Source organism: Ciconia boyciana, chromosome 16, assembly GCF_034638445.1.
Source record: "Ciconia boyciana chromosome 16, ASM3463844v1, whole genome shotgun sequence".
Classification (NCBI taxonomy): Eukaryota; Metazoa; Chordata; class Aves; order Ciconiiformes; family Ciconiidae; genus Ciconia; species Ciconia boyciana.
Genome location: NC_132949.1, coordinates 5,773,974 through 5,798,878, shown reverse-complemented (window position 1 = coordinate 5,798,878; position 24,905 = coordinate 5,773,974). Strand labels below are relative to the sequence as shown.

Below are 24,905 nucleotides of genomic sequence, written 5' to 3'. Positions count from 1 at the left end.
TAAGACTGAAAAAAATGGAATGGGGAACATGCTTACCATTTTTAAGACCTTATCAGGGAGCACTACTTCCTATATGATCCTGGGGTACTGTATTTCTCTTGCTGTGTCACTAATTGAGACTCTGTTACTGGAGCCTTTAACATTAAAATAAAACATCTTTGAGTTGGCAAACTGAACCAGATGGGAGCCACTAGAGGATAAGGTGCACTGGTACGATTTTTTTTTTTCTTTGCACCCTTCTCTGTGAAAGAGGTAGATTTCTGCATTCTGCAGTTTTCTCATTTTCTGTATGGCCTCCACCTTATCCACAGATTCTTCAGCCACAATAAACAAAATAATTTGGGGGGGGTGGTCACTGCAATCTTATGTATTTTCACTGGACAGCCAGTAGCATTTTAGTAAGAAGCAGTGTAGGTGAAAAATACAAAAATAATTGTCAGATAATCAGTATGTTAAATGCATTTTAAAAAGCAAATAATATGAGCCAGTAGATTATGCAGAATTCAATGGTTGGTCAGAACAAGCTAGTCCTAAACTCCTCTCTGCTTTCATTATCCCCTACCTTTGAGGGCTTATGCTTTCCTAACCTAATGCATTTCCTAATGACTAGACAAATGTATTACATTCATGACCAAAATAGCTATAATGTTGAAGGACATACTGCTTAATGGTATCCTGGCCTCCTCAAAATCGATTGTTGAACTTCTGACTATCAAATGTGTGGTATGTGAAAAGGCATTGTAAGCCAGATGTGATACGTACCAATTGTATTATAAACATATTGAAATAACAAGCTTAAGTTTTTCAATGTAAGTTGTTAAATAACTCCTTTTTTCTGAAAGGTGATTACATTACAAAAATAATCATGATTAGTAGTACCTTGAATTCCTTTCATGTCAGCATTTCAAGGAATGCAGTTTTTCTTCAGCTTTTTGTATGCTTAAAGACATTCCCAGTTTCACATGAGTAGTTGGTGTAGATGCTCAGATTCTAGCCTGTGACTGTAGGTAATGGCATGAATCTTCTCTTTTACCTCTGGGCTAAAAGGAGGATTTACCCAAAAGTCGATGGGTTTTTTGTCGGTTGCGGGTAGCTTATTTACCTTCCCTGTTCTCACAAAAGTCTGTATCTTCTCCAGTGTACCTTAGAAGAACAGCTTCTATTTGGTGAAGCAGACAGCTCAGTACTTAATTTGCTGTACTCTTTTCATTCCCTTTAAAAGTCAGAACGTTTTATAGTAATGTTATTGTGAAATATGTACTGCAGGCTCCGGTGAACTTCTGCCATTTCTGTATAATTAGATGTACACATTCGATTGCCATCAACTAAGCAGAAGAAAGTATTTTATTGCCCTTGTTAACTGTGTTGTGCTTATGTTGTACTTTCACTACTAACCTCCTGCATGGATAAAAATGAGCATCGGCTAGACTGTTTGCTTCTCGTTTTAATAACAGTCTAAATTGCTTGGATCCTACAGTACCTAAAACTTTTATTTGAAAGGAGAATAGTAGTCTTTATTTGAAAAATATGTCGTTTTGGTGTTTTGTCGTATTTCCAGCATTCATTTTCTGAAAAGGTACATTTTTAAGTAATGTTTTAGGAAGATAATCCTTTATCCATCTTGAAGACACATAGCAGCAACCTCATTGCTCGGATGACTGTAGCTCTCTCTCAATTCTGAAGAACTTAAGTGCACATGCTGGGCAGAGTTTGTTCTAAATTTGGATTTCCTTATTTGTTAGGTAGGAGAGCAATATGTCTACAGTGATGTCTGATCACATGTACTGATTGAGGTCATTCTTATTTCCTTAAATTAGTCAGTTGACTGGTCATTGTTCATATATTACAATTTCTGTTGTATCCATACTGTTTCTAATTAACTGCACCGAGTTATTCACAGCAAGTATTAGAACAGAAGAAAAACATTTATAAGAGCTTGTAATTTAAAAATTACCATAAAGATCTTAAAGTTGATCCTATAATCCTTCAGCATGAGAAGCAAACTATTTTATAACTCTCATTCTAAATTGTAACTTGATAGATAAAAGATTAATGAGTTTGCCATCGTAGATGGGTCAGTATCTTATGAATAATAGGAAATGGGAAAACACAAGGTCATCTTTCACCGTGCTCTGAATATCCAAAGTAAGAAAAATACTTCTTCTGAAGCGTGGTTTCTAGGAACAAGACTGAAAGGAGACAAGCCAGTCTGCCAGCCATACTCTAAATTAGCATAGATTTCAGTTGCTAGTATTTCTCAGATGTCTCCACTTGAAAACTACTTACTCCATCTTTGTTTTATTAAATTACCAACAACAAAAGAAAAAGAACAATTCTTTTAAAAGGGAATTTGATATGTGAAAGAAAAGAATGGAATGTCCCCTTAGCAGAGTATTATTCATAAAATGGAACACATTTGTTTGTGGGAAGAGCACTTGAAATGATCTAAAGAACAAAGCGGCACACAAGCAAATGCCAGAAGTGCATACTCACTTCTGAAAGCTGTTTTTCTGAACCTGAGTTTTTATACGTAATTCACAAATAAGCAGTAAAATACAGTATGTATTATTGACAGCCTCAAAAAATAAAGGGCCATTTTATGCCTGCACCCCATTGAACTTGACAAACAAGGCTGGATATTTCTCCACAGATTTTTGCTTCAGCTGTGTCAAATTGCATAACTCACAGAGGAGTTCCTCTGCCGGTCTTGCATCATATGATACCTCTAGTTTCAATCTGGGATGTTCCCATATTCCACTAGCACTCAGGAGTCCAAGACCAAATCTTAGAACCAGCAAGTCAGATCTTCAGCTTTCAATCCTCTTTGCATTGCATATATAGCTCAAAGAGAAGAACCAAAGGCATTTGGGATCTTAACTAGCGAATTTTGCATTATTATTGAGGCCACATGAGGAAGGTTTAAGTGTTGATAAGAGCTGAACTGGTGGATATTGAAGAGAGATCCGAATTCAAAAACTTGTTTGTCATCGATGGAAAAAACTGTTTATAATGTCCTTTAGCAAATATTTTATATCAGAAATACTTTTAACAGGTAATTCCTATTTCTGCAAAAACTTCCTAATTTTGGAGAATTGTAATATTAAATATAGATAAATCATTAGGAGGTAAATAAGGGGTAGTTCTGAGCTAGATCATGCGCTCTTACTTAAAAAAAAATGTATAACGAAAAGTCAAGCTAAGTAAAAGGATATGTAAAAAAAGACATCCTTATTTCTGTTGTTGGTCAAAGAATGTGTTCATTGTGAAACTGAATACTTATACTATGTGGCTTTTGAATTCCAGATAGATACTACATCCCTTAAGCTTGATACTTCATATTAATTCCAGACGAGGTGGTTTAATGATACAGCCATGAAATTGTTTAGCTCTGACAGGAAATGAGTTGTAGCCAGACATCCTTTTTATGGTGGATGACAAAGCTGTAAATACTGCTGGAAAGAAGTTTATGCTTCACAAAAGATTTTTGAGGGTGAGATTACCACCTCTGGTAGGCAGCTATCCCTAAGCAGTCTTTTCAAATTCATCAGTAATGTTTGTGTGACAGTGTATAATGGAAACAGGGTTTTAAAGTCTGGCCTTGAGGCCAAAATAAAGTACTTAAGGACATACTTATTTTTAAGCATCTAACTAGTCCTACTTTGGCCAAATCTAGATAAAATCCTAGTGAACAGTAAATTTTTGAACAATTCTTACTATAGTCTCTAAAACTCTCACTTCCTTTGAGTAATTTTGTCAGAAAATAAGAAAAATAAAACATTTTGGACCGCAATATTTAGATGTTAAGGAAGTAACTGTCAGTTTTGAGTCAACCGAATATATTCATGCCATGGTATCTACTTTTATTAGTTTCATCTGCTGATCTCCTGTCCTGATTTCGGCTGGGATAGAGTTAATTTTCTTCCTAGTAGCTGGTATAGTGCTGTGTTTTGGATTTAGCATGACAATAATGTTGATAACACACTGATGCTTTAGTTGTTACTAAGTAGTGCTTACACTGGTCAAGGCCTTTTCAGCTTCCCATGCTCTGCCAGGTGCAGAAGAAGCTGGGAGGGGGCACAGCCAAACTGGCCCAAGGGCTATTCCATACCGTATGGCGTCATGCTCCGTATATAAACTGGGGGGAGCTGGCCGGGGGACAGCGATCGCTGCTCAGGGACAGACTGGGCATCGGTCAGTGGGTGGTGAGTGGTTGCATCACTTGTTTTTTTTTCCTTGGGTTTTGTTCCTTCCCCCCTCTCTCTCTCCATTTTCCTTTTCATCACATATTATTATTAATTTTAAATTATTATTTATTTTTATTTTATTTTCTTTCGATTAGTCAACTGTTCTTATCTCAACCCATGAGTTTTCTTACTTTTGCTCTTCTGATTCTCTCCCCTATCCCACCGGGGGGGAGGGTGAGCAAGCAGCTGTGTGGTACTTAATTGCCAACTGGGGCTAAACCACAACAGTCCTTTTTGGAGGCCAACATGGGGCTCGAAGGGCTTGAGATAATAACAGATTAACCAGAGCGTGTTAAGGAATTATATCTGTTTTAACAGTTGCGGGTCACTGTATTGATTCTTCTGCTCTCAATATTAGTTTATCTGATCTGCACCATGCTCATTTCTTTGCTGTACATGTTAAAGATTGGTGTTGGTTTTTGCAGTTTGCTGTGCTCAGCAGTGATTAGTGATGTTTTGCCTTGGAGATTTGTTACTAAAACACTGTCCTTGAGCTTAATCTGGTATTTGGGTTTTGTACTGAAGCCATTACTGTACTTTGGGTACCACCTTGTGGAGACAATTAGCAATTATACTTCTTCCTCTGAGAGATTTTTTATGGAGGAAATACAAAATGGCACCTTCGCTACCTTCTTCTATGATGTTTCCTCCTTCATTACAGTAACTTCTCAGTATCTTGAACATCCTTGGGTAGTTAAGATACTTCTATTGGTATTTCTTGGGAATATTGTTTTCAGTTTTGTCTAAGGTTAATAAGCAATTTAAGAGTATCATCCAGAGATCTGCCCCAAGGCTGCATAGTTATGGGTGGCGGGGTGTGCGGGATAGCATGGGCAAATGCCTAGGATGGCGGGCACCTCCAGTGTTTTGGAACTTCACCCCTGAACAAGTGCAGAATCCTGAAAAATTAGTAGAATATTTGGAAGAAGTATGCTGTCACCCTGGCAATTCTAGGGAGACACAGATCACTGCAATGTGCTGGGGCCTGGCCCATGCCTACCGAGCCCTGTTCAACACTATTTAGTACCCTCAAGGGGAAGAGAAGGTCTCTGGACCTGATGACAAAACGGCAGGCGCTGTGGCTACTCCAGCCCCAGTGAAAGGCACTGCGGCTACTCCAACCCTGGCGACAGGCACTGCAGCTGAACCAGGGAGCCAACCCATGCTGGCATCAGTTGCCCCTATACACAAGAAGAAATCTTGGAAGCGAAAGTTGGCTCGTTTAGAAAGGGATGATGAAAAAGCAGGGCCATCATGAGGAGAGGAGGAGGAAGAGGAAGAAGTCGTAAACAAGATGGAAACCACCCAATCCTTATCCCTCAGTGAGCTGCAAGATATGTGAAAAGATTTCGGCTGTTGTCCAGGTGAGCACACTGTCGCCTGGCTGCTCCGAAGCTGGGATAATGGGGCCAGTAGCCTGGAATTAGAGGGTAAGGAAGCTAAACAGCTGGGATCCCTTTCTGGGGAAGGGGGCATTGACAAAGCAATTGGAAAAGGGGCACAAGCCCTCAGCCACTGGAGGTGACTACTGTCAGGTATGAAGGAAAGGTACCCCTTCAAGGAAGATGTTATGTATCGCCCAGGCAAATGAGCCACCATGGAGAGAGGTATCCAGTACCTGAGCGAATTAGCCATGCTGGAGGTGATTTATGGTAACCTGGACAATGAGCAGTTATCCAGAAATCCAGATGAAGTCCAGTGCACATGACGCATGTGGCGGAAGTTGGTACAGAGTGCACCAGCATCATATGCCAACTCATTGGCAATACTGACCTGGAAAGACAGAGAGGGACCAATGGTGGATGAATTGGCTGGCCAACTCTGGCAATACAAAGAAAGTATCTTCCTCCCTCATCTCGGCTGTGGAGAAACTGTCCCAGGAGGTCCAGAAACTCAAAGATGATAGGTCCTACTCTCCACCTGTACGGACCAGTGTCTCAGCTATTACGAGTCAGCATTCTTCTGCTCAAGAGAGAGGATATAGAGGGTACACACCACGGGCCACCCTGTGGTTTTACCTGCGTGACCGCAGAGAGGATATGAGGAAGTGGGATGGAAAATATACCTTGACCCTAGAGGCACAGGTACATGAGTTACAAGGAAAAACAGTCACAAAAGGGAGTTCTTCCAGGAAAACTGCTGCTCCAGTTTCCAGGGGACAGTTCCCCAGACAGGGTAAAAGGGCTGATCTTACTCCTGATTTTAATGAAGGAACTCCTGACTCGTATTTACAAGAAGTGGGGAGCAAATACTATGACCAGGACTAGAGGGTCCATGCCTCCAGCCAGACAGAGGAAAGGGACAAACAAGTTTACTGGGCTGTGTGGATTCGATGGCCTGGCACATCAGACCGACAGGAGTATAAGGCTCTAGTAGACACCGGTGCACAGTGTACCCTAATGCCATCAAGCTATAATAGGGGCAGAACCCATCTGTATTTCTGGAGTGACAGGGGGATCCCAACAGCTGACTGTATTGGAGGCCAAAGTGAGCCTAACTGGGAACGAGTGGCAAAAGCACCCCATTGTGACTGGCCCAGAGGTTCCATGCATTCTTCGCATAGACTACCTCAGCAGAGGGTATTTCAAGGACCCAAAAGGGTACTGGTGGGCTTTTGGTGTAGCTGCCTTGGAGACGGAGGAAATGAAACAGCTGTCCACCTTGCCAGGTCTTTCGGAAGACCCTTCTGTTGTGGGATTGCTGAGGGTCGAAGAACAACAGGTGCTGATTGCTACCACAACAGTCCACCAGTGGCAATATCGCACCAACCGAGACTCCCCGATTCCCATCCATAAGCTGATTCGTTGACTGGAGAGCCAAGGAGTGATCAGCAAGACTCGCTCACCCTTGAACAGTCCCATATGGCCAGTGTGAAGGTCTAATGGAGGGTGCAGACTAACAGTATACTATCGTGGCCTGAATGAAGTCATGCCGCCACTGAGTGTTGCCATGCCGGACGTGCCAGAACTTCAATATGAACTGGAGTCAAAGGCAGCCAAGTGATATGCCACAGTTGATATTGCTAATGCATTCTTCTCAATCCCTTTGGCAGCAGAGTGCAGGCCACAGTTTGCTTTCACTTGGAGGGGCGTCCAGTACACCTGGAATCAACTGCTCCAGGGGTGGAAACACAACCCTACCATTTGCCATGGACTGATCCAGACGGCACTGGAACAGGGTGAAGCTCTGGAACATCTGCAATATCTTGATGACATCATTGTGTGGAGCAATACAGCAGAAGAAATTTTTGAGAAAGGGAAGAAAATAGTCCAAATCCTTTTGAAGGCCAGTTTTGCCATAAACCAAAGGAAGGTCAAGGGGACCTGCACAGGAGATCCAGGTTTTAGGAATAAAATGGCAAGATGGATGTTGTCAGATCCCAGTGGATGTGATCAACAAAATAATAGCCATGTCTCCAGCAACTAGCAAAAAGGAAACACAAGCTTTCTTAGGCGTTGTGGGTTTTTGGAGAATGCATATTCCAAATTACAGTCTGATCGTAAGCCCTCTCTATCAAGTGACCTGGAAGAGGAACGATTTCAAATGGGGCCCTGAGCAACAACAAGCCTTTGAACAAATTAAACGGGAGATAGTTCACGCAGTAGCCCTTGGGACAGTCTGGGCAGGGCAACATGTAAAGAATGTGCTTTACACCGCAGCTGGGGAAAATGGCCCTACCTGGAGCCTCTGACAGAAAGCACCGGGGGAGACTTGAGGACGACCCTTAGGGTTTTGGAGCCAGGGATACAGAGCATCTGAGGCGTGCTATACTCCAACTGAAAAAGATATATTGGCAGCATATGAAGGAGTTTGAGTTGCTTCAGAAGTGGTTGGTACTGAAGTGCAGCTCCTCCTGGCACCCCGACTGCCGGTGCTGGGCTAGATGTTCAAAGGGAGGATCTCTACACATCATGCAACTGATGCTACGTGGAGTAAGTGGGTGACACTGGTCACACAATGGGCTTGAGTAGGAAACCCCAATCGCCCAGGAATCTTGGGAGTAATTATGGACTGGCCAGAAGGCAAAGATTTTGGAATATCACCAGAGGAGGAGGTGATGCGTGCTGAGGAGGCCCCACTGTATAATAAACTACCAGAAAATGAGAAGCAATATACACTGTTCACTGATGGGTCCTGTCGTATTGCAGGAAAGCATTGGAGATGGAAAGCTCCTGTATGGAGTCCTATACGACAAGTTGTAGAAACTGCTGAAAGAGAAGGTGAATCAAGCCAATTTGCAGAAGTAAAGGCCATGCAGCTGGCTTTAGACATTGCTGACCGAGAAAAATGGCCAGTGCTTTACCTCTATACTGACTCATGGAGGATGGCAAATGCCTTGTGGGGGTGGTTGCAGCAATGGAAGCAGAGCAACTGGCAGCGCAAGAGGTAAAACCATCTGGGCTGCTGCATTGTAGCAAGATATTGCTGCCTGCGTAGAGAACCTGGTTGTAAAAGTACGTCACACAGATGCTCACGTACCCAAGAGTTGGGCCACTGAAGAACATCAAAACAACCAGCAGGTGGATCAGGCTGCTAAGATTGAAGTGGCTCAGGTGGATCTGGACTGGCGATGTAAGGGTGAATTATTTATAGCTTGGTGGGCCCATGACACCTCAGGCCATCAAGGAAGAGATGCAACATATAGATGGGCTCGTGATCGAGGGGTGGACTTGACCATGGATACTATTGGCACAGGTTATCCATGAATGTGAAACATGCGCTGCAATCAAACAAGCCAAGCAGTTAAAGCTTCTCTGGTATGGAGGACGATGGCTGAAATATAAATACGGGGAGGCCTGGCAGATTGCTTATATCACACTCCCACAAACCCGCCAAGGCAAGCGCTATGTGCTTACAATGGTAGAAGCAATCACCGGATGGCTGGAAACATATCCTGTGCCCCATGCCACCACCTGGAACAGTATCCTGGGCCTTGAAAAGCAAGTCATGTGGAGACATGGCACCCCAGAAAGAACTGAGTCAGACAACGGGACTCATTTCTGAAACAATCAATGGTATTACAGTAAGAATCACCCAGATTAATGAAGAATGAACTTTGAAACTGAGCAAAGTGCAGCGGCAATGGAACCAGAACTGGCTTCAGCATGCAACAATCCAACACCACACACATCTCTCCTGCCCTGAAGGACTGTTGTGACAGATGGAGCCCAAAGTCATGGACTAAATTAACTCAATGGACATTTTAGAGTACTGGCCCGTAGACTAAGGGAATGATATCTGTGTGTATATATGAAAAGACAGTGGTGGTGATTAACAGGAATGCATTGGAAGGGGTAGGACCTGGGCATGATGTAGATGGTATAGAATAAGGAGTGGATACTGTCCTGGTTTCGGCTGGGATAGAGTTAATTTTCTTTCTAGTAGCTGGTATAGTGCTGTGTTTTGGATTTGGCTATAGTCCAAAGTAAAGATCGATGAGATCTACACTTTATCAAGTATCAGGAAAATTTTGTTTGCCCTAGGGTTTCACTCCCTGTCTGCTTTATATAATGTTAACTTTACAACAGTGGTTATCACAGCAGGCATCTTGCAGCTGAGGAGGCAAGCAGTCACCAGGGATACTGCCTTGCTGCTCTGTGACCAGCTGCAACACTACTGGTATACATACAACAGCAAGTGGTTTGTTGTTTTTCACATAGAATTACAGAAATCTCCTTTGCATTAACCCTAATTAAATGCATATACTCAGAACAAAATAATGGTAGGTTATAATGTATTTTGGCTAACATGCGCTCTCTCAGGAGACCATTTATTCTATTTGGGCAAAGGATGCTTTGGACTGTATTCCATTTCTTTTGCATGCATAATTACTTTTGCAGTTTTACCTTTTATTTACCCTGCAAAAGATAAATAATCACAAATATTTGAATAGCAAGAAGCCCTGTATTTTCTGCTGAAAAGAAATTATTTTTAAATATTGTAAATCTCCAATTTTTTTAAGATGATACATGCAAACAACTGCAGCCTAGATATATTATTTATGAAGTTTCATCAAAGGCTGTAGCAATTCACAGAAGAAATGATAAATATGTAGGAAACCTAAGACTGCCAGAGTTTATATAGGCTAAATCCTGTATCTTTCAGACTATATTTCTGACTGTTTGAGCTCCTTTACCTCCCATTTACTCCAGGTGACAGCTTAGCAGTCTTTCAAAGCAAGTCTTAGGACAGGCAACAAATCTGACCCTGGAGGGTGTGAAAAAATAGAGCACTAGGAAGTAGATCAGCTTATGAATAATTCATGGAGAAAGTGAGCTTGAAGGAAGTGAAGATGATGTCTAGGGAAATACGATGCAAAACATGAGAGCCTCCTGGCTACCATGGGAAATACCAAGAAATATAAGTACAAATCTAACAGTGAAGGAAGGGAGTAAAGGGAACAGCAGTGAAAAACTAGCAGAGAAGGAGTAAAAATGTGGAAAATAAAGGCATTAAAAAACCTACAGATGTAGGTGGAACTTTGAAGCATATAAAGAGTGGATAGGATATACAATCTAATGCATATAAAGTCAAAAAAGCAAATAAAGCTGTGGAGGTATCTCCAGAGTTTCATTTACAGGTGACAAATGTATTCAGTGTTTTTGAAAAGCATAGTCTTTGTGGTTAAGAAAAGAATACAGAGCATCACTTGTTATTGCTACCTATGTACCGTTCTTCATTTAGAAGAAAAATTTTAAAAGACATAATTTTAATCAAATTACTAGTGAAAGAAGTGTAATTATCACTGTCATGTAGGGGATGCATGTAAGCACAGAGCAGATGCTGAGGTTTTATTCATAATTGAGCAAATCTGTTGTCATTTATTTTGTATATGCATGTTGCATGCAGGAATGAGGAAAGGCCAGGGCAGATGGAAGCAATTGAAGGATGAAGCCTATTGCAATTTAAATCATTAGAAAATATCCATGTTGAATAAAGGTCCCATCTTTTATGGGAGAGGAAGGAAGAACTAGTGATCATGTCTAGCATATTTATTACTTAAAACATCCTTTTCTTCCTTCCTTCATAGGAGTCAGAGCCTGCAAACTGTTATGCAGCAACTACCTTGTATTTAAAGGGAAGTAGCTGTGGATTATTCTCTCTCAAAGGTAGTAGGTGGCATGTTTTGAGGAACAGATTGTATAGATCTGTGCTAAATTGAAAATGCAAAAAGCCCGAGATAAGTGACTAATATGGGGTAAAAGTGAAAGGAAAAAAATTAATCCAGTGTGCTTTTTGCTTTTCAAGCTGTACTAAACAGTAATGGTGCTGTCCTACAATTACCAATTCTCAAGTTCCTGAATTCTGGAGTTTTGATAGACTTACTTGTTTGCTCTTCACTTGGTGCCTACAGGTATAATTACTTCTCAGATAGTTTGTACCTGCTTCACTGTGCCAAGTCATGATTCAGTAGCTGTAATGAATTCTGTTCACCTTTGAGAACTGAAGTTATCCCTTTCCAGATTTTTAAGAATTAAGGACCACACTAGAGACCAAGGTGTGATGATGGAAGAAAAGAAAATGAGCTTTTTAAGAAAGAAATTCCAAAAAAAATTTATGTGTGCATTTAGGGCATGCCTTGGTATGAAGCAGCTTTCAAAGATCATATGGTACGTGCAGTCCAGCACATTTTCCAAACAAAAGTTTTAAATCTAAAGCAGGCTCACAGATGGTTCTAATGAGCTGGTCTTTGAGATATACTGTGACTTGAACAAAAATAGTTTAACTCCTAAGACACTAACATTTCAAGATGACTTTCAAGCTAAAGCACTTGCAGAACAATTTTTCATGCATATATTTTTATATGCATATATTCATGCATAATTTTATATTTCTAGTCTCCAAAAAAGGGAGGTTTTTCAGAACCTTGCACTTTCCTTTATATGCATTACAGTACAGTATCACAAAAGCATGCATCAGGATCATTTTTGCACATTGACTGATGCTTCTTTCTCCAGCATCTTTCAAACTCCACAAACATTTGGTTTTGAACAAATAGTAATAAAAATGGTAAAGGTTTCCTATGAAAATTTAATTTTTAAAGTGATATAGTATAGTACCCTACTAAACGTATTACTCATCATTCTCATGGACGGGACTTTCAAACTAAGGACAAAGTCCAAGATTGACTTTTGAAGATTAGCATGAATGATAATTACAAAAGGGGAAAAGAGAGCACAGTTCCTTAGTGCATGTAAAAATGGCACCCTTTCAGAATTATTTATTTTAATTTATGCTAAACATTTCAGAATTAAATACTTTAACTCCCAGAAACATTACTGTAAATCACAAAATTAAGCAATGCATTTGTAAATTAAGCTTTGTCAGGATACATAGGCATAGATAAGCACACGTACAAATATCTGTACATATTTTCTTTGAATCTGTCTCTAAGTGTCTTGCAGTTTGTGTCTAAATTCCCGAAGAATTACATATAAACCAAACAGCAGAGGATTTCATTCTGCCCAGACTTTCTACCCCATATAGTTACTAGCATTTGTATGTAATAGCTGTAAAAACAGACCTCAGCATACCACAGGCACAGGGGGTTTTTTTGGTCACTTCATATAGGTGTAAATTACAATAAAAAGTTCAAAAAGAGTTAACTGCTACACTGTAATTTGACCAGACTGTCAGCTTCTACAAAAGAAATGCTAGCAATAAAAGTATCATCAAATGGTTTATAGCTTTGTAGCACAGCAAATATTTATTAAATTGTATTGTTTATATTATTATCTATTGCAAAAATAGCAAGAATTCATTTGTAATATTTTTATGACATGGTTTGAAATTACAGCATTCTAACTTACACCATTTCAAAACTATGTTCTTTGTGTCACCTAAGCTTGGAGAGGCATCTTATTTCTCCATTTCATCTTAGGTCTGCCTTATGGATGGGAAGAAGCTTATACAGCAGATGGAATCAAATACTTTATCAAGTGAGTAGTTCTGAGGGAAAATGGGTCAGAGCCGAAATAAAAGCACATCAGACTAAACACATTTTTAAACCTAGAATTAATGGAAAAATGAGTAAAATAACAAAAGTTGTCATATGTTTTATATACATCTTTATTACCAACATCACTTGTTCTTTTCTGGTTTTTGTCACTTCACTGTGCAGAGGGTCCTAGAGGGCGTAGTCACAAATCCAACTGAAATGCCGTGAGAACTGTGTCTCTCGGCCCTTCGGATGTCTTTGAAAACCCTAGTCTACAATGCTGAGAACGTCCCCAGTTCTGTGTTTGACCCTATAATGGACCTAGGAGATAAGAAAAAAACAAATCTTATCCCCTAAATAGTTTACAAGTATAAATATCTATTTTTAAAAATGCCCTTATATTTTGGGGAAGTGGAAGAATTCTTAGAATTATTTTAGATTTTTAGAAGGTAATGCTCTGGTTTCACCTAAATCTAAAGTTACTGGTGTGTGTTTTTGACACCATATTCTGCTCCGTTGTGTGGGAATATGTTGTTCTGTTGCTGCAAGAGGGTGAAGGAACAGGACTAAAAGCATTTATTTATATTTATAAAATGATCAAGAGATTTCCAACTGCCATACCATTCATTTAGAAGCAAAGTCATTATACTCTAGGCTTTACACTTAGTAAGCCTCCATTTAGCATCTTAACTTGTGTATCACAGAACATTGACATTTCACAGTATCACTGGCTGCAGGTTAAGCAACTTTTATTACATTGATAACGCCACTGAAGCTGCACCAGGTGCAAAAGCCTACTCTCATCTTCTGCATATGTTCTGCATATAAACTATTTTTTGTTCTTTATTTCTACCCTATGAAAATTATACCTACGGTTTCCATAGGGTTTGTTTTCTACATTTTCAAGGGGTTGCCAAAGATAAAGCCATACTCTTCGTAGCTGGCTTATTAGAAATACTTATATTAACTAACAGTGAATTTCACTGACAGGTGTTCAGGACAAATATTGCAACAGTGAGCAGTTCTTATGCACCCCCACAAAAAAAAATCACAGAAAAATATGTCCATATCGGGAGTTACCTGTATTTTTTAGAACATACTGCAAACAAATTCATTTTTCAGAATTCTCCAGAGACTAGAGTAAAGGTGACATTGATAAGATGTTACAATAACACAATGTCTAAAGCATAAAGACTCTACAAAAGCTTTAAAAGCAGTAATCATTTGAAGATGTAATCATCTGGGGGGCAGGACCAAAAGCACTAAGCTTTGGCCCTTGTTATTTGCTTTTTGGCTTTCCTTAACTATAAGATTTCCTTAGTGATCATTTTTCTGAAAGACTAGAAGAAAAAATACAGTGCAAATTCATTATTTACAAAAAGTGAAAAAATATTATATTATTTTTTAACCAAATCCAAAATATCATTTATGTTCTGCTTATAGCTTGCAGGTAGAGAATTGAAAGCTTCTTTACAAAGACCTACTTGATAAAAGCTGTAGGAATTTGTTGCGTATTGTAGGAAAGATTTTTTTCAATTGCATTCTCTGATTCTAGAGGAAAAATGCATGAAAAAGAAGTAGGTCATGTCGTATGTCCCAGAAGCTTCATGAAGTGAATTGGACAGTATGCTGTTGTTTTCTTCCAGAATACAGTGAAAATTAATTCATACAATATTTTTTTATTATTCTAAGATTGAACTTTTCTAATTTTTTTCTATTATTTTTCTATTATCTCTATTTTTCTATTATTTTCTATTATATTTTCTACTTTTTCAAACTTTAGAATAATTTTTTATTATTCTAAAGATTGAAAGATTGAAACAATTGGTGAAAAATATAATTAGTCTCCATTCCATATATATCATGAATCATTGTTTAATTAATAGCTGGTTACTCTAGCTGCTGAAATTTGCATCTTGTTTAATTCTTATAGGTACCAGGAGACACTATTTTGCAGGTGGACTTCTACAGTCTCCTAAAAGACAGGAAGGGCAGCAGATAAATCTTTGCAGTGAGATAAAATTACTTTTATCCCAAACTCTTATAAAAGTCACTAAATAACATTGAAATTTATGTATTAGCTAGCCAAGAAAAGCAGGGACTTTTTTTTTTTTCTTTTTTTCAAACATACTGCTCTGTTGTCCTTGACTCACCCCACGGTGCCTCGAGCTAGATATATTAAAGCAGACGTGTTTTTTTCTGCAGAGGTTTCCAAACACACCATATATGATACTGCATTCCAGCTCTAATCAAAGGGTGGCTTTTATTTTCAGACAGATGTAGGTTACTACATGGGATTTATACCAAAAAAAATTGTAGAAAAATAACTTAGGAAATGAAAGTGAATTAAAAGCAAATTTCATAGCAATGGAAATAAATACAAGAGCAACTATTAAAATAGAGCACTGTTCCCTTGGTCTCCATCTGTTGATATAGGGAGCCGTTATAGGACAGTTGGAAAGTTAAGGTGGATGCTGGATTCTGTTCTGGGTCAAACACTTCCAATACTCTAGGTTTATACCTGCATAATTGGAAACTGAGCCTGAAGATAGTATTATGTAGCAATAATAGCAAATAAAATTTAGCAGCAGAACAGAAGAAATCAGACATTCTTGAAACATTTCCCCCCCCCCTTTTTTTTTTCTTCTGGTTTTGTTACTATGCTTCTCATACAAGTACTTATCTTGATGACTCAGCAGAAAGCTAGATTTGCTGAATATGCACAGGAAATTTCTTTTAAGTTCTGCACTTGGATGCTGAACTATTGCAGATGTGACAATAAGATGCATATTAGCAACAGTAGAATCTCAGCTAGTCTAGGGGGTGGAAGCCTAATTTGCAGAAAGCATCAGATGGTTTGCAAGTTATCCCCACTTGCTGAAACTGCAGAGTTGAACTGAGTAGTTCACATGAAAAAGCTTTTTCAGGAATTTTTGCATATCTGATCTTTGATTGTTTATGACTCATTAATGTTCTTCCCTCTTAATGTGCTTCTAGCACTACAAGTGATAGTGCCCCAGGTTTTCCATCATTGTTACCTTCTGTAATCTGTCCTATAAGTTCTGCATGTCAGTCTTTACATGGCAGGCAAGGAAAATCTGTCCATTTTAATTGCAGAGAAGGGTATGAAATCACCCTTCAGGATCACTGTCTAAAAACTTCTATTCTTCTGAATGGATCCACCAAACTGAAGTGGTGTTAAGAGTTCTTAATGCAGTTCATTAGAATGGAATTAACTGAGCATTGCAATAAAACATCATGGTAATTAATATTCCTTTTAACTATTTCCTTATTTTGCTTTCATCACTGTTTCCAAATGCCTTTACAGAGCGTAAGCCAGGCTTTTTGCATGCCTGAAAATTCATACCTCTTACTACACTTTGTAATGTGTATGAAGTCAGTCCGACAAAGTTAACTATTTAGAGCAAGGAGCAGAGGTTGCGTAAGTCCCTTGTTTCTAACATTGAATGGTAGAGATTTCATGATGAAAATTCTACCCAACATTGAAAATATCCTTTTCTAGGAGGAACTTAGCTTGAGGTGCATCTTATCAGCTGATCCTTTTCAGCAGGATTTAATCTAATTGTTTAAATGGGGATTAGCAGAATAGTTGATACTTTACAGCCCTGGTACTAATACTGTAACCTTCTTGTTCTCTCTGGCTGTGAATTTCAATCCTTTCATTCTTTGGTGTTTAGAACAGCCAAGGCCATGAGGGGCTTAAGAGTATTTCAACATTAGCCCACTGCCATGTATACAAACAGACAGAAAAACATGTTATAATTCCTGAAGTGTAGCCACAATTAAACTGATCTTATATGTTAAGTGTCAGTTTTCGTATTATGCAGTTAGGCTATGAGGCTATATAGAAGCTGCAATGGCTCTGTTTAAATCCACAGCCGTTTTACAATATGCTAAGGACAATCAAATATTATTTTAATTAGTGGTTGCCTTGAGTTCCAGTGTGCTTTATTGGGCCATCAAGTAGCTGAGTCCATAAATCTATATGTTATAAATCTAATGCAGTAAACACCCCAGAATGGAATCTTAATAGCACATAAGCTTGAGACAGCTTGCTGTGAAATTTCCATAAATATCTCTGAAGGGGGTGTAGCAATATGAAGTGCATGAGAAATCAGTTTAAAAGAAGCAAACCAGCTGGCTTGTGTTACACACTAAAGTGAAACCCACTTATGTGAATAACTGACATGAATAAAACATTTACATGGCTATATTCCTAAGGGGCTGAACAGCTCTCCATACCTACCAGGGAAAGCTGTATCTTGTCCATGAATACTCATCTTAAGACAATTTTTGAAATCACCTCTTTTATTCAGGAAATCATTTCAGTCTCAGTAAATTATTTTCAGTCAACCAGGTCGCTAAGATCAGTCACAAAGTACTGGCAAGTGTGAGAAAACTACCTTTTAGACTGCTGGTGTGTCATAAACTCACATGATTCTGTGCTAGGTATTAAGGTCATGTGTATAGGTTTACCATGAAATAGCAAACTAATGTAAGCCTCTCTGAGTTACATCTCAGTATGCATTGAGGAAAAAAGCAAGTTCAAGTGTCTTACTAATATAATATAAATTAACAGTTATCAGAAGGGCAAAAATTACACCAGCAGACTAAAAGGTAGGGATCAGCTTCATTGCTAATATAACTGTGCTTTCCTCCTGCTGGAGTGTAAAGGTTGAATTTGGCCCCAGATATGTTTTAAGCTAACCTGTTGTACTTTAAAGAAATGGAGAGGGCAAGCACTATTTTATTTTGCAGGTAGCAATATAATCAGTCATTCATACATAGCACAGGTTCACGCCCCATTGATTAATGTGTAATAGAAACACATTACTTGTGCCTGTTTCCTCACCAATTTACATTTGGTATTTTTATCACTGTTTATATCAGCCAGTTTGGTTAAGAAGAGTTGAGATTCTGACCTCATTTGCTCAAAGTGGCAATTGAATGTAGCCTAATGGGGTTTTCAGCAGTCCATTGCAGTTCCAAAATCATAGAATAAAATAATAGAAAAGTCTAGACTGGAAGGGATGTCTGGAGGTCATCTTGTTTAACCTTCTGTTGAAGAATAAGTTATCCAGAGCCCTATCAAACCAAGTCTTGAATATTTGAAGTGAGGGAGATTCCACCACCTATCTGGGCACCCTATTCCAATGTTTAGTTGTTCTCACAGTGAAGAATATTTTCTTCACGTAGATGGAATTTCCCCTGAAGCAACTTGTGCCCATTGCTTCTTGTCTGTTGCCATACATCTTTGTGAGATGAGTGCCTCCGTTTTCTTTATAACTACCTTTTAGGTATTGGAAGACTTTGATTAGACACCCACACCCCACCCCCTGAGCTTTCTCTTCTCTAGGCTGAACAAACCCAATTCCTTCAACATTTCTTCATGTGCCAAGTTCTCCAACCCTCTAATCATCTTGGTGACCCTCCACTGGATCCTCTCCAATTTTTCCAATGTCTGTCTTATACTTGGAGGACTGGTGTATTGAAGAGGCCCTACATAATAAGGTTAAAAAGTTATATATTAATTATTTTTACTTACTAGATACTAAGGTGGCTGTTCTTCTGTTGTGAGAAATTCAATTACCGATGTTCTAATATAAATTCCTGTCCCAAATAGACATTTTTTCTGTAAAACCCAGAAACACAAAGGGGCTAACAAGCCCTTATAAAGTATCACCTACATCCAGATGTGTATGTATGCATTTACCAGTCAGCTAGGAGGCATTAGGATGGGAAAAGTTTTGTAAGTAAGAGAAGGTTCCTCTTGTTCACTTTTAAAGCTAGTCATGTGGCTTTTTTTGCCCAGGCTTAGTTCAGGTGTAACGTTGAATGCGTTTACTAAGTGTTGTAACCACTATTAGAAAAAAATTTCACTTGTGTTGTATGCTCCGGCACTAAAGTTCTCATGGAAGTCACAGCATTGCAGCAGTGCAAACAGAAAGTGTATTCTGTCACTGAATGAATTCTGTGAATTAGTAACTTCTGGGTTTGATTTTTAAATGGAAGAAAGAATCTATGCACAACTTTGCTCTCCCAGTGTGCTCTATCATATGTGCTAATTAATTAATGGTTATATGCTGGTGGTTTAGAGTCACACAGGAACAGTATAAAAAAGCATAGCTGGGACACTAATTTTTTCCCAGAAAACCCATTATAGTTAATCTCTTCCATCCTCCCACTATGTTCACCTTTAACATATGGCAGCTCTGTATCATGAGACTGGCACCTAAAATTAAGTAGGGCCTTGCTATTCTCCCTCCCACTCCCACCCACTCCTTGCATATGTATACAGTTTGTAAGGACCAGCTGTGAATTTTGCCCCTGTAAACACTGTGTTTCTAGCTTTTTAATAGGACTAGGTTCCAACTATTCCATATTAACTGTTATTTTGCTCAAGAACATTTATCTTAAATTAAATTTTCCTGAAAGACAAGTAAAAGTTCCCAGATATTTTAATATTTTGGGATCTTTTCCCTTAGATGTATTAGAGTCTATGATGTTTTCTATCTTATACCAAAGGGGAAACAGTAATATTTGATTTAGGGTTATCTTCCAGCAGTTTATCTAAAAATCAGAAGTTTCACATGGAAGCATTGTGTGCTTCAGTGTGACAAAGGAGGCAATGAAAGTGCTCTGATAGCATACCAGTACTACAACTGAGAATAGAATTTGGTTGATGTAAAGTAGGAGCCTAAAGTCAATACTTGTAAAATACAGTTAATAAAAACCACACATGACGTGTTCTGGTAGCTTTCGAAATCATGCTGAACAAACCAGGCTTCCACTTGGAAAGCCAACACATTGTAATATATTTTATAATATTCTGTTTTGTTTGGTTTTGCTTGGGAAGGAGCCATCATTAGTTACTGAAAGCTGGGCACTCACAGAAACTGTTTATGATTTTATGACTGAACTAAGAATAGCAAAGCATGTGTGATAGATGAAGAACTTCTGTAGTATAAACATTGATGTTTTATAGCACTTGAGCTAAAGGTATCATCATAAAAGGAAAATAAATCACAGTTGATTTTACTTACTGCATGCTAAATTGAAAAAACAAAGCTGTTCTTTTGATAAGTGTACTCCAGACATTTCTACTGCATTATAACGGAAGGGCCCAAACCCCAACATACTGAGGTGTGTTCAGCTTCACCTCTGCTGTCCCGTTCCAGTATATAATAGTATATTACAATATACTAGTTATCTGCAGGTTATCTAAGTAGTGGTTGGAGTGGCCTTTCCTAGAAGAAATCAAGTTCAATAAAGTTCAAATCGTAGCAGAGCTGATCTAGAAGTAAACTTCTGTATGTTTCTTTCAGTGAGTTCAGAGCAGCAAACTAAGAAAAACTGTGATCTGCCGTACTGAACATGCAATTGAAATTCCCCCAGATTGAATCCAATACCAGCTCTGCGCGCAACTCCCTGGATAGCGGTAGGCAAGTGAGTTGCACCAAAATTACCAGTTATCAAAATCATCATTGTAGGTGTCCCCATCTTAATAACTTTGATGTTTTGTGAGTAGGAACGGGTATTTTGAGGCATGGAGTGCGCTCTGTTTTCACTGAGTTCAAAGAAAGATGCAATTACTTTCCATCTCTTAAAATTGGACCTTTCCTACTTTACATGTCGCTCAAAAATAGAGGTTGCTTTTGAAAATGTTTCCTTTTACCTGTCATCCTCAAGTCCTCCTGTCTGAAAATAAAGGAAAGAATAGTTATATAGTCACAACAAGTTGCAAACATTTAAATAAAACTGGCTCAGCCCTAACCAAATGCTAACTGTTATTACTACTTTTTAATGTATAACAATCCAAAGCTCTGTGAATCTGTCAGCTCAACATCAGTTCAAACACTTTCAGATATAACCTTTGGTTATAGACTTTGGGTAATCCTGACATTTTTCTTTTTGATTTTTGGATAACCAACTTGAGACATCTCAGAGAACTTTTATTTCCACAAAGTGTTAATGCCTGCCATCTGAAGTACATGACTCTCTCCTGTGTCTCAAGTTGGTCACTAGGAATAAATATGTCCAGAAGTAATAGTCCTGTTCGAAAACTGTGCCCCTTTGGTTGTTCTTTGTTCACAGTCACTGTTGAATGAAGAAAGACTTCCTATTAAAAGACAATAGCAATGATAACTAAAAATTCTTGAAGACTTACAGAGAGCCAGGATAAGATGAAAATTCAAAATAATTTGTAAGGTTTAGAAATGGTTTATTGACAGATACTTGGCTTGCAGGGAATTCAGTTTCTCTGATTTTCACTGAAATAATTTTCTGTGACTATAAGGAAAATAACCTCAGATGTAAAACTAGAAAACTTGGCATTGGATTTTATGATAAAATGAGCTTGTAATACAAGAATGTTAAGACCTTAAGCTGCTTTTGGTTGGGCATTTTTTTTTCCTGAGAGGTTGTTTGTTTTTCAGTATCAAGAACCAAAATGGAGAAACGTTCTTTCATCTTCCACAGATACTGCACGCTCTGGCCAGGTTCTGGCCTATCATATAAGGCAGCTGTTAAAATTTCTTCTGTGAGAAAATACATGAAGCTGAAATTATTTTTTGCTCTAGACCTACAAATCCCACTGAAATCAGTGCGCTGATTTTTGTTACTTCTGCTGGGTAATTTTACTGTTACACTGATGTGATCAAAGGTGTAATTCTCACCTATCTAGTTGCTTCTATGAGTAGGACTGGAAATGTGAAAGTTCAGACTCCTACTAAATTTTCCTGTTAGGGCAGGATTTGGCACTTTTGGACTAAGTCATGTACACCATGAGTTCTGAGCTCTCCCTGGGTTTTGGGAGAGCCATCAGAAGCAGAATGATGCACAGCAAGGTTTTTTCAGTATGTGTTTCATCTGAAGCATGGGCCTAAGCCATCACTTAGGCTTTAATTCATTTTAGTACACATATAGTTTAAACATACGCCTTGAGCATGCTTCAGGCTGTAGTAGAAAAAAAACTTATGTGATCTTGGCCTAAGTCTGCAACATCTATCTTACCAAGGTATCAAGCCCGTGATGACAAGACAGGACTGATACAAAGTGAACAAACTGGTTGCACAATTCTTCACAAAACTAACACTGCTGATCTTTATGTTCTGATGCATTTGCAAATAAATTGCACCAGAATTTTTATGATGTTCACTTAGAGACACAGGATTATGAGTAACTGCATATATTAAAACAGCACTTTTAGAGTAATAGCAGTTGGCTAATACTGGGGTGCGATTGCTTTCAGGTAGTGCTTTAAAACTGTGAAAAGTTTGCGTATCCTGTCACTAAAACCTTCGAGCTTATTCAGCCTTGGCTCAGATCCTACTGTTACTACTGTTTTTATTTTAGATTGGGCCATTTGTTTATTGTTGACAATTTTTAATGATATAGCACACTATTTGGCTATATAAATCTTCTTCCTAGTGATAACTGCCTTCTGAAATTGCTCACAGATTTTTCTTAGTAGACAAGTGTTTAATCGGTTTAATCAAGGAATAAGTAGTGAGACTGTCTTCTGGGGTTTCACTTTATATCCCTCAATCTTTAATTAATACTCAAGCAAAATCTGTGATCCCTGAGAGAAATACAAGTAACATTTATGTCGCCTTAGGACACAGTTCCATGAGGTGACAAGTGCTCTCAAGAAACATTTATGTCGCCTTAGGACACAGTTCCATGAGGTGACAAGTGCTCTCAATCTTATTACAGCAAATAAAAGTTAAGGTCACTGCCATCTTCCAGGACCTGCCCAGCATCTCCTGGGGTACTATTATATGCTGTATGTTCCTTTTGAAATGTTGTCTTGAAAGAGGGTCCGGTCTTAAACCAATTTTAACAAAAAGGGGAAAGAAAAAAAGAATGTTTAATTTCAAATAATCTGATTTTGATAAACAATACAAAAACCCTTCCCAAACTGCCTATAGGTTCTGTGTCTGGAAAGTGTCTTCCCTAGATGCTCTCAGGATTGATTGATTATACTTGCATCAACGTCACTCAGTTGTTTTATTTTGTTCTAATTGCTTATCTACTAAATTAAAATCCTTTAGTTACAATTCAGAATAAGTTATTCCTTGCAGATCCTCCCAGCACTTGCTCTTCAAAGTAGCAAGAGTTTTCAGTTGCTTGACTTGGTATCCCCTTACAGCATTTAACATCTGCTTTCCAACCACTGGCATTTTCAAAGAGGATGCCAAACATGACAGATACCATGACTGGGTCTGCAGGTGTGTGCTAGCTCTGAGAGCTTATTTCATGATAAACATTGGCGTTGAAGAAACAAAAAATTAATAACAAGTTTAAATTCATAAGAGACAACAGCAAAGTGTTAAAAGCACTGGCTCTTGAAAGCTGAGAAATAGTTCTGCTCCCCAAAATCATGCAATCCTAAATAAAATTAGGAATGCATTCACAAAACCTGTCAGGTGCAGCACCACTAACTACACATTATATTCAGTCTACTTGTGCAGATTGTAAAGCGATTTAGAAATACTATCAGGTAGAGATTTGAGGGCAACAGAATTAGCATGCTTCCAGCATTTAGACCATCCTGTGTACCAAACCTTGCTGTATAGTATTTACCTAAACTAAAAGGTCTGCGATTACCATGATCCTATGGTCTGCCTTCAGGAGTAGCAGCTCTCTGGTGCTCCCTTAGATACTCCATTGCCACCTGCTGGCATGAGGAAGGGTAATTCTGTCACACCCTACCAAGACATGAAGGTCTTCAAGGTGCCTGGTGCAAGCTAGGACTACTCCATTTTTGTGCAGGATCTATTTTTGATGGTATATTTTCTTATTATGCAATGTTTCAGAAGGTGCATAAGGAACATTGGTCGTGGCCCAAGAGACTTGCATCAGCCAGTTAGAGAGAGATGAAAGAGCCAGGTACCTTCTCAAGGGTGCAAGATTTGGGACAGTGGGTTTTAAAGAGAAAAAGGTATCCTTGCAAAGCAAAAGGCTATTCCAAGCATAAGGGGAACAGAAACAGAAAGGCCCAGCAACAAAAGGCAAAAGGCAGTAATTAAAACAAATCTTGCAAAGCTGTGTGTAGTCCAGCAAAGAGCTACACAGACAGATTCTGTGCAAGAGCACGCAGGGAAGATGATATAACCTCTAGATGAAGGATTAAGTTTCAGGATCTTCATTCAGTGGCATTGTTCTTATTTTCCTGTTGCTCTGGCCCTCATTAGCCTCCAAACCACCACTGCATGGGGGCTGCATACTAGTGTGTAACAAAGGAACGCGTAGTCCCCCACAGAGCCAGTCATCTAGCAGATGGCATGTACTCCTTTCACAGTAACTTCAGAACTTCCCACTGGTATATGCCTGTAAGTCTAAAAACTAAAAAAGCACAGTATGGAATATATTTGGGGTAGTATAGAGCATGTACCCTTCCAACCCATTGCATCTACATCTATCAGTGCTATTTGCTACATTTTTTTAATGATTATTTCAATAACAACAGTGAAAGTACTAAAACTTTCCAAGTGTGCAGTTTCCTGTGTCTCAGCCTTAGAGTTGTCAGCAGTACGACACTGCGGCAATGGCTTTGCAAAAATTGTCAGTTGTGCACAGATTGGTATAAGCTCCATCAAGCATCAATACTCTTTAGCTGAGCATTATTGCATTACTCTTTAGCTGAGCATTATTGCATTTTAAAGGGCTAGTGGTGTTTGGGAAATCAAAATGTAAGATAA

At 38.8% G+C, this 24,905-nt stretch overlaps 1 protein-coding gene across 1 annotated transcript in view; it reads left to right on the top strand.

Moving 5' to 3' along the window:
- The window catches only part of STXBP4 (syntaxin binding protein 4), a gene marked incomplete in the record, with an annotated part of 77,254 nt that overhangs the window by 43,834 nt on the left and 8,515 nt on the right, over window positions 1-24,905 (top strand). Inside the window, 1 exon segment of the mRNA XM_072880802.1 lies at window positions 13,126-13,183. Coding sequence (XP_072736903.1) covers window positions 13,126-13,183 — 58 coding nt within the window.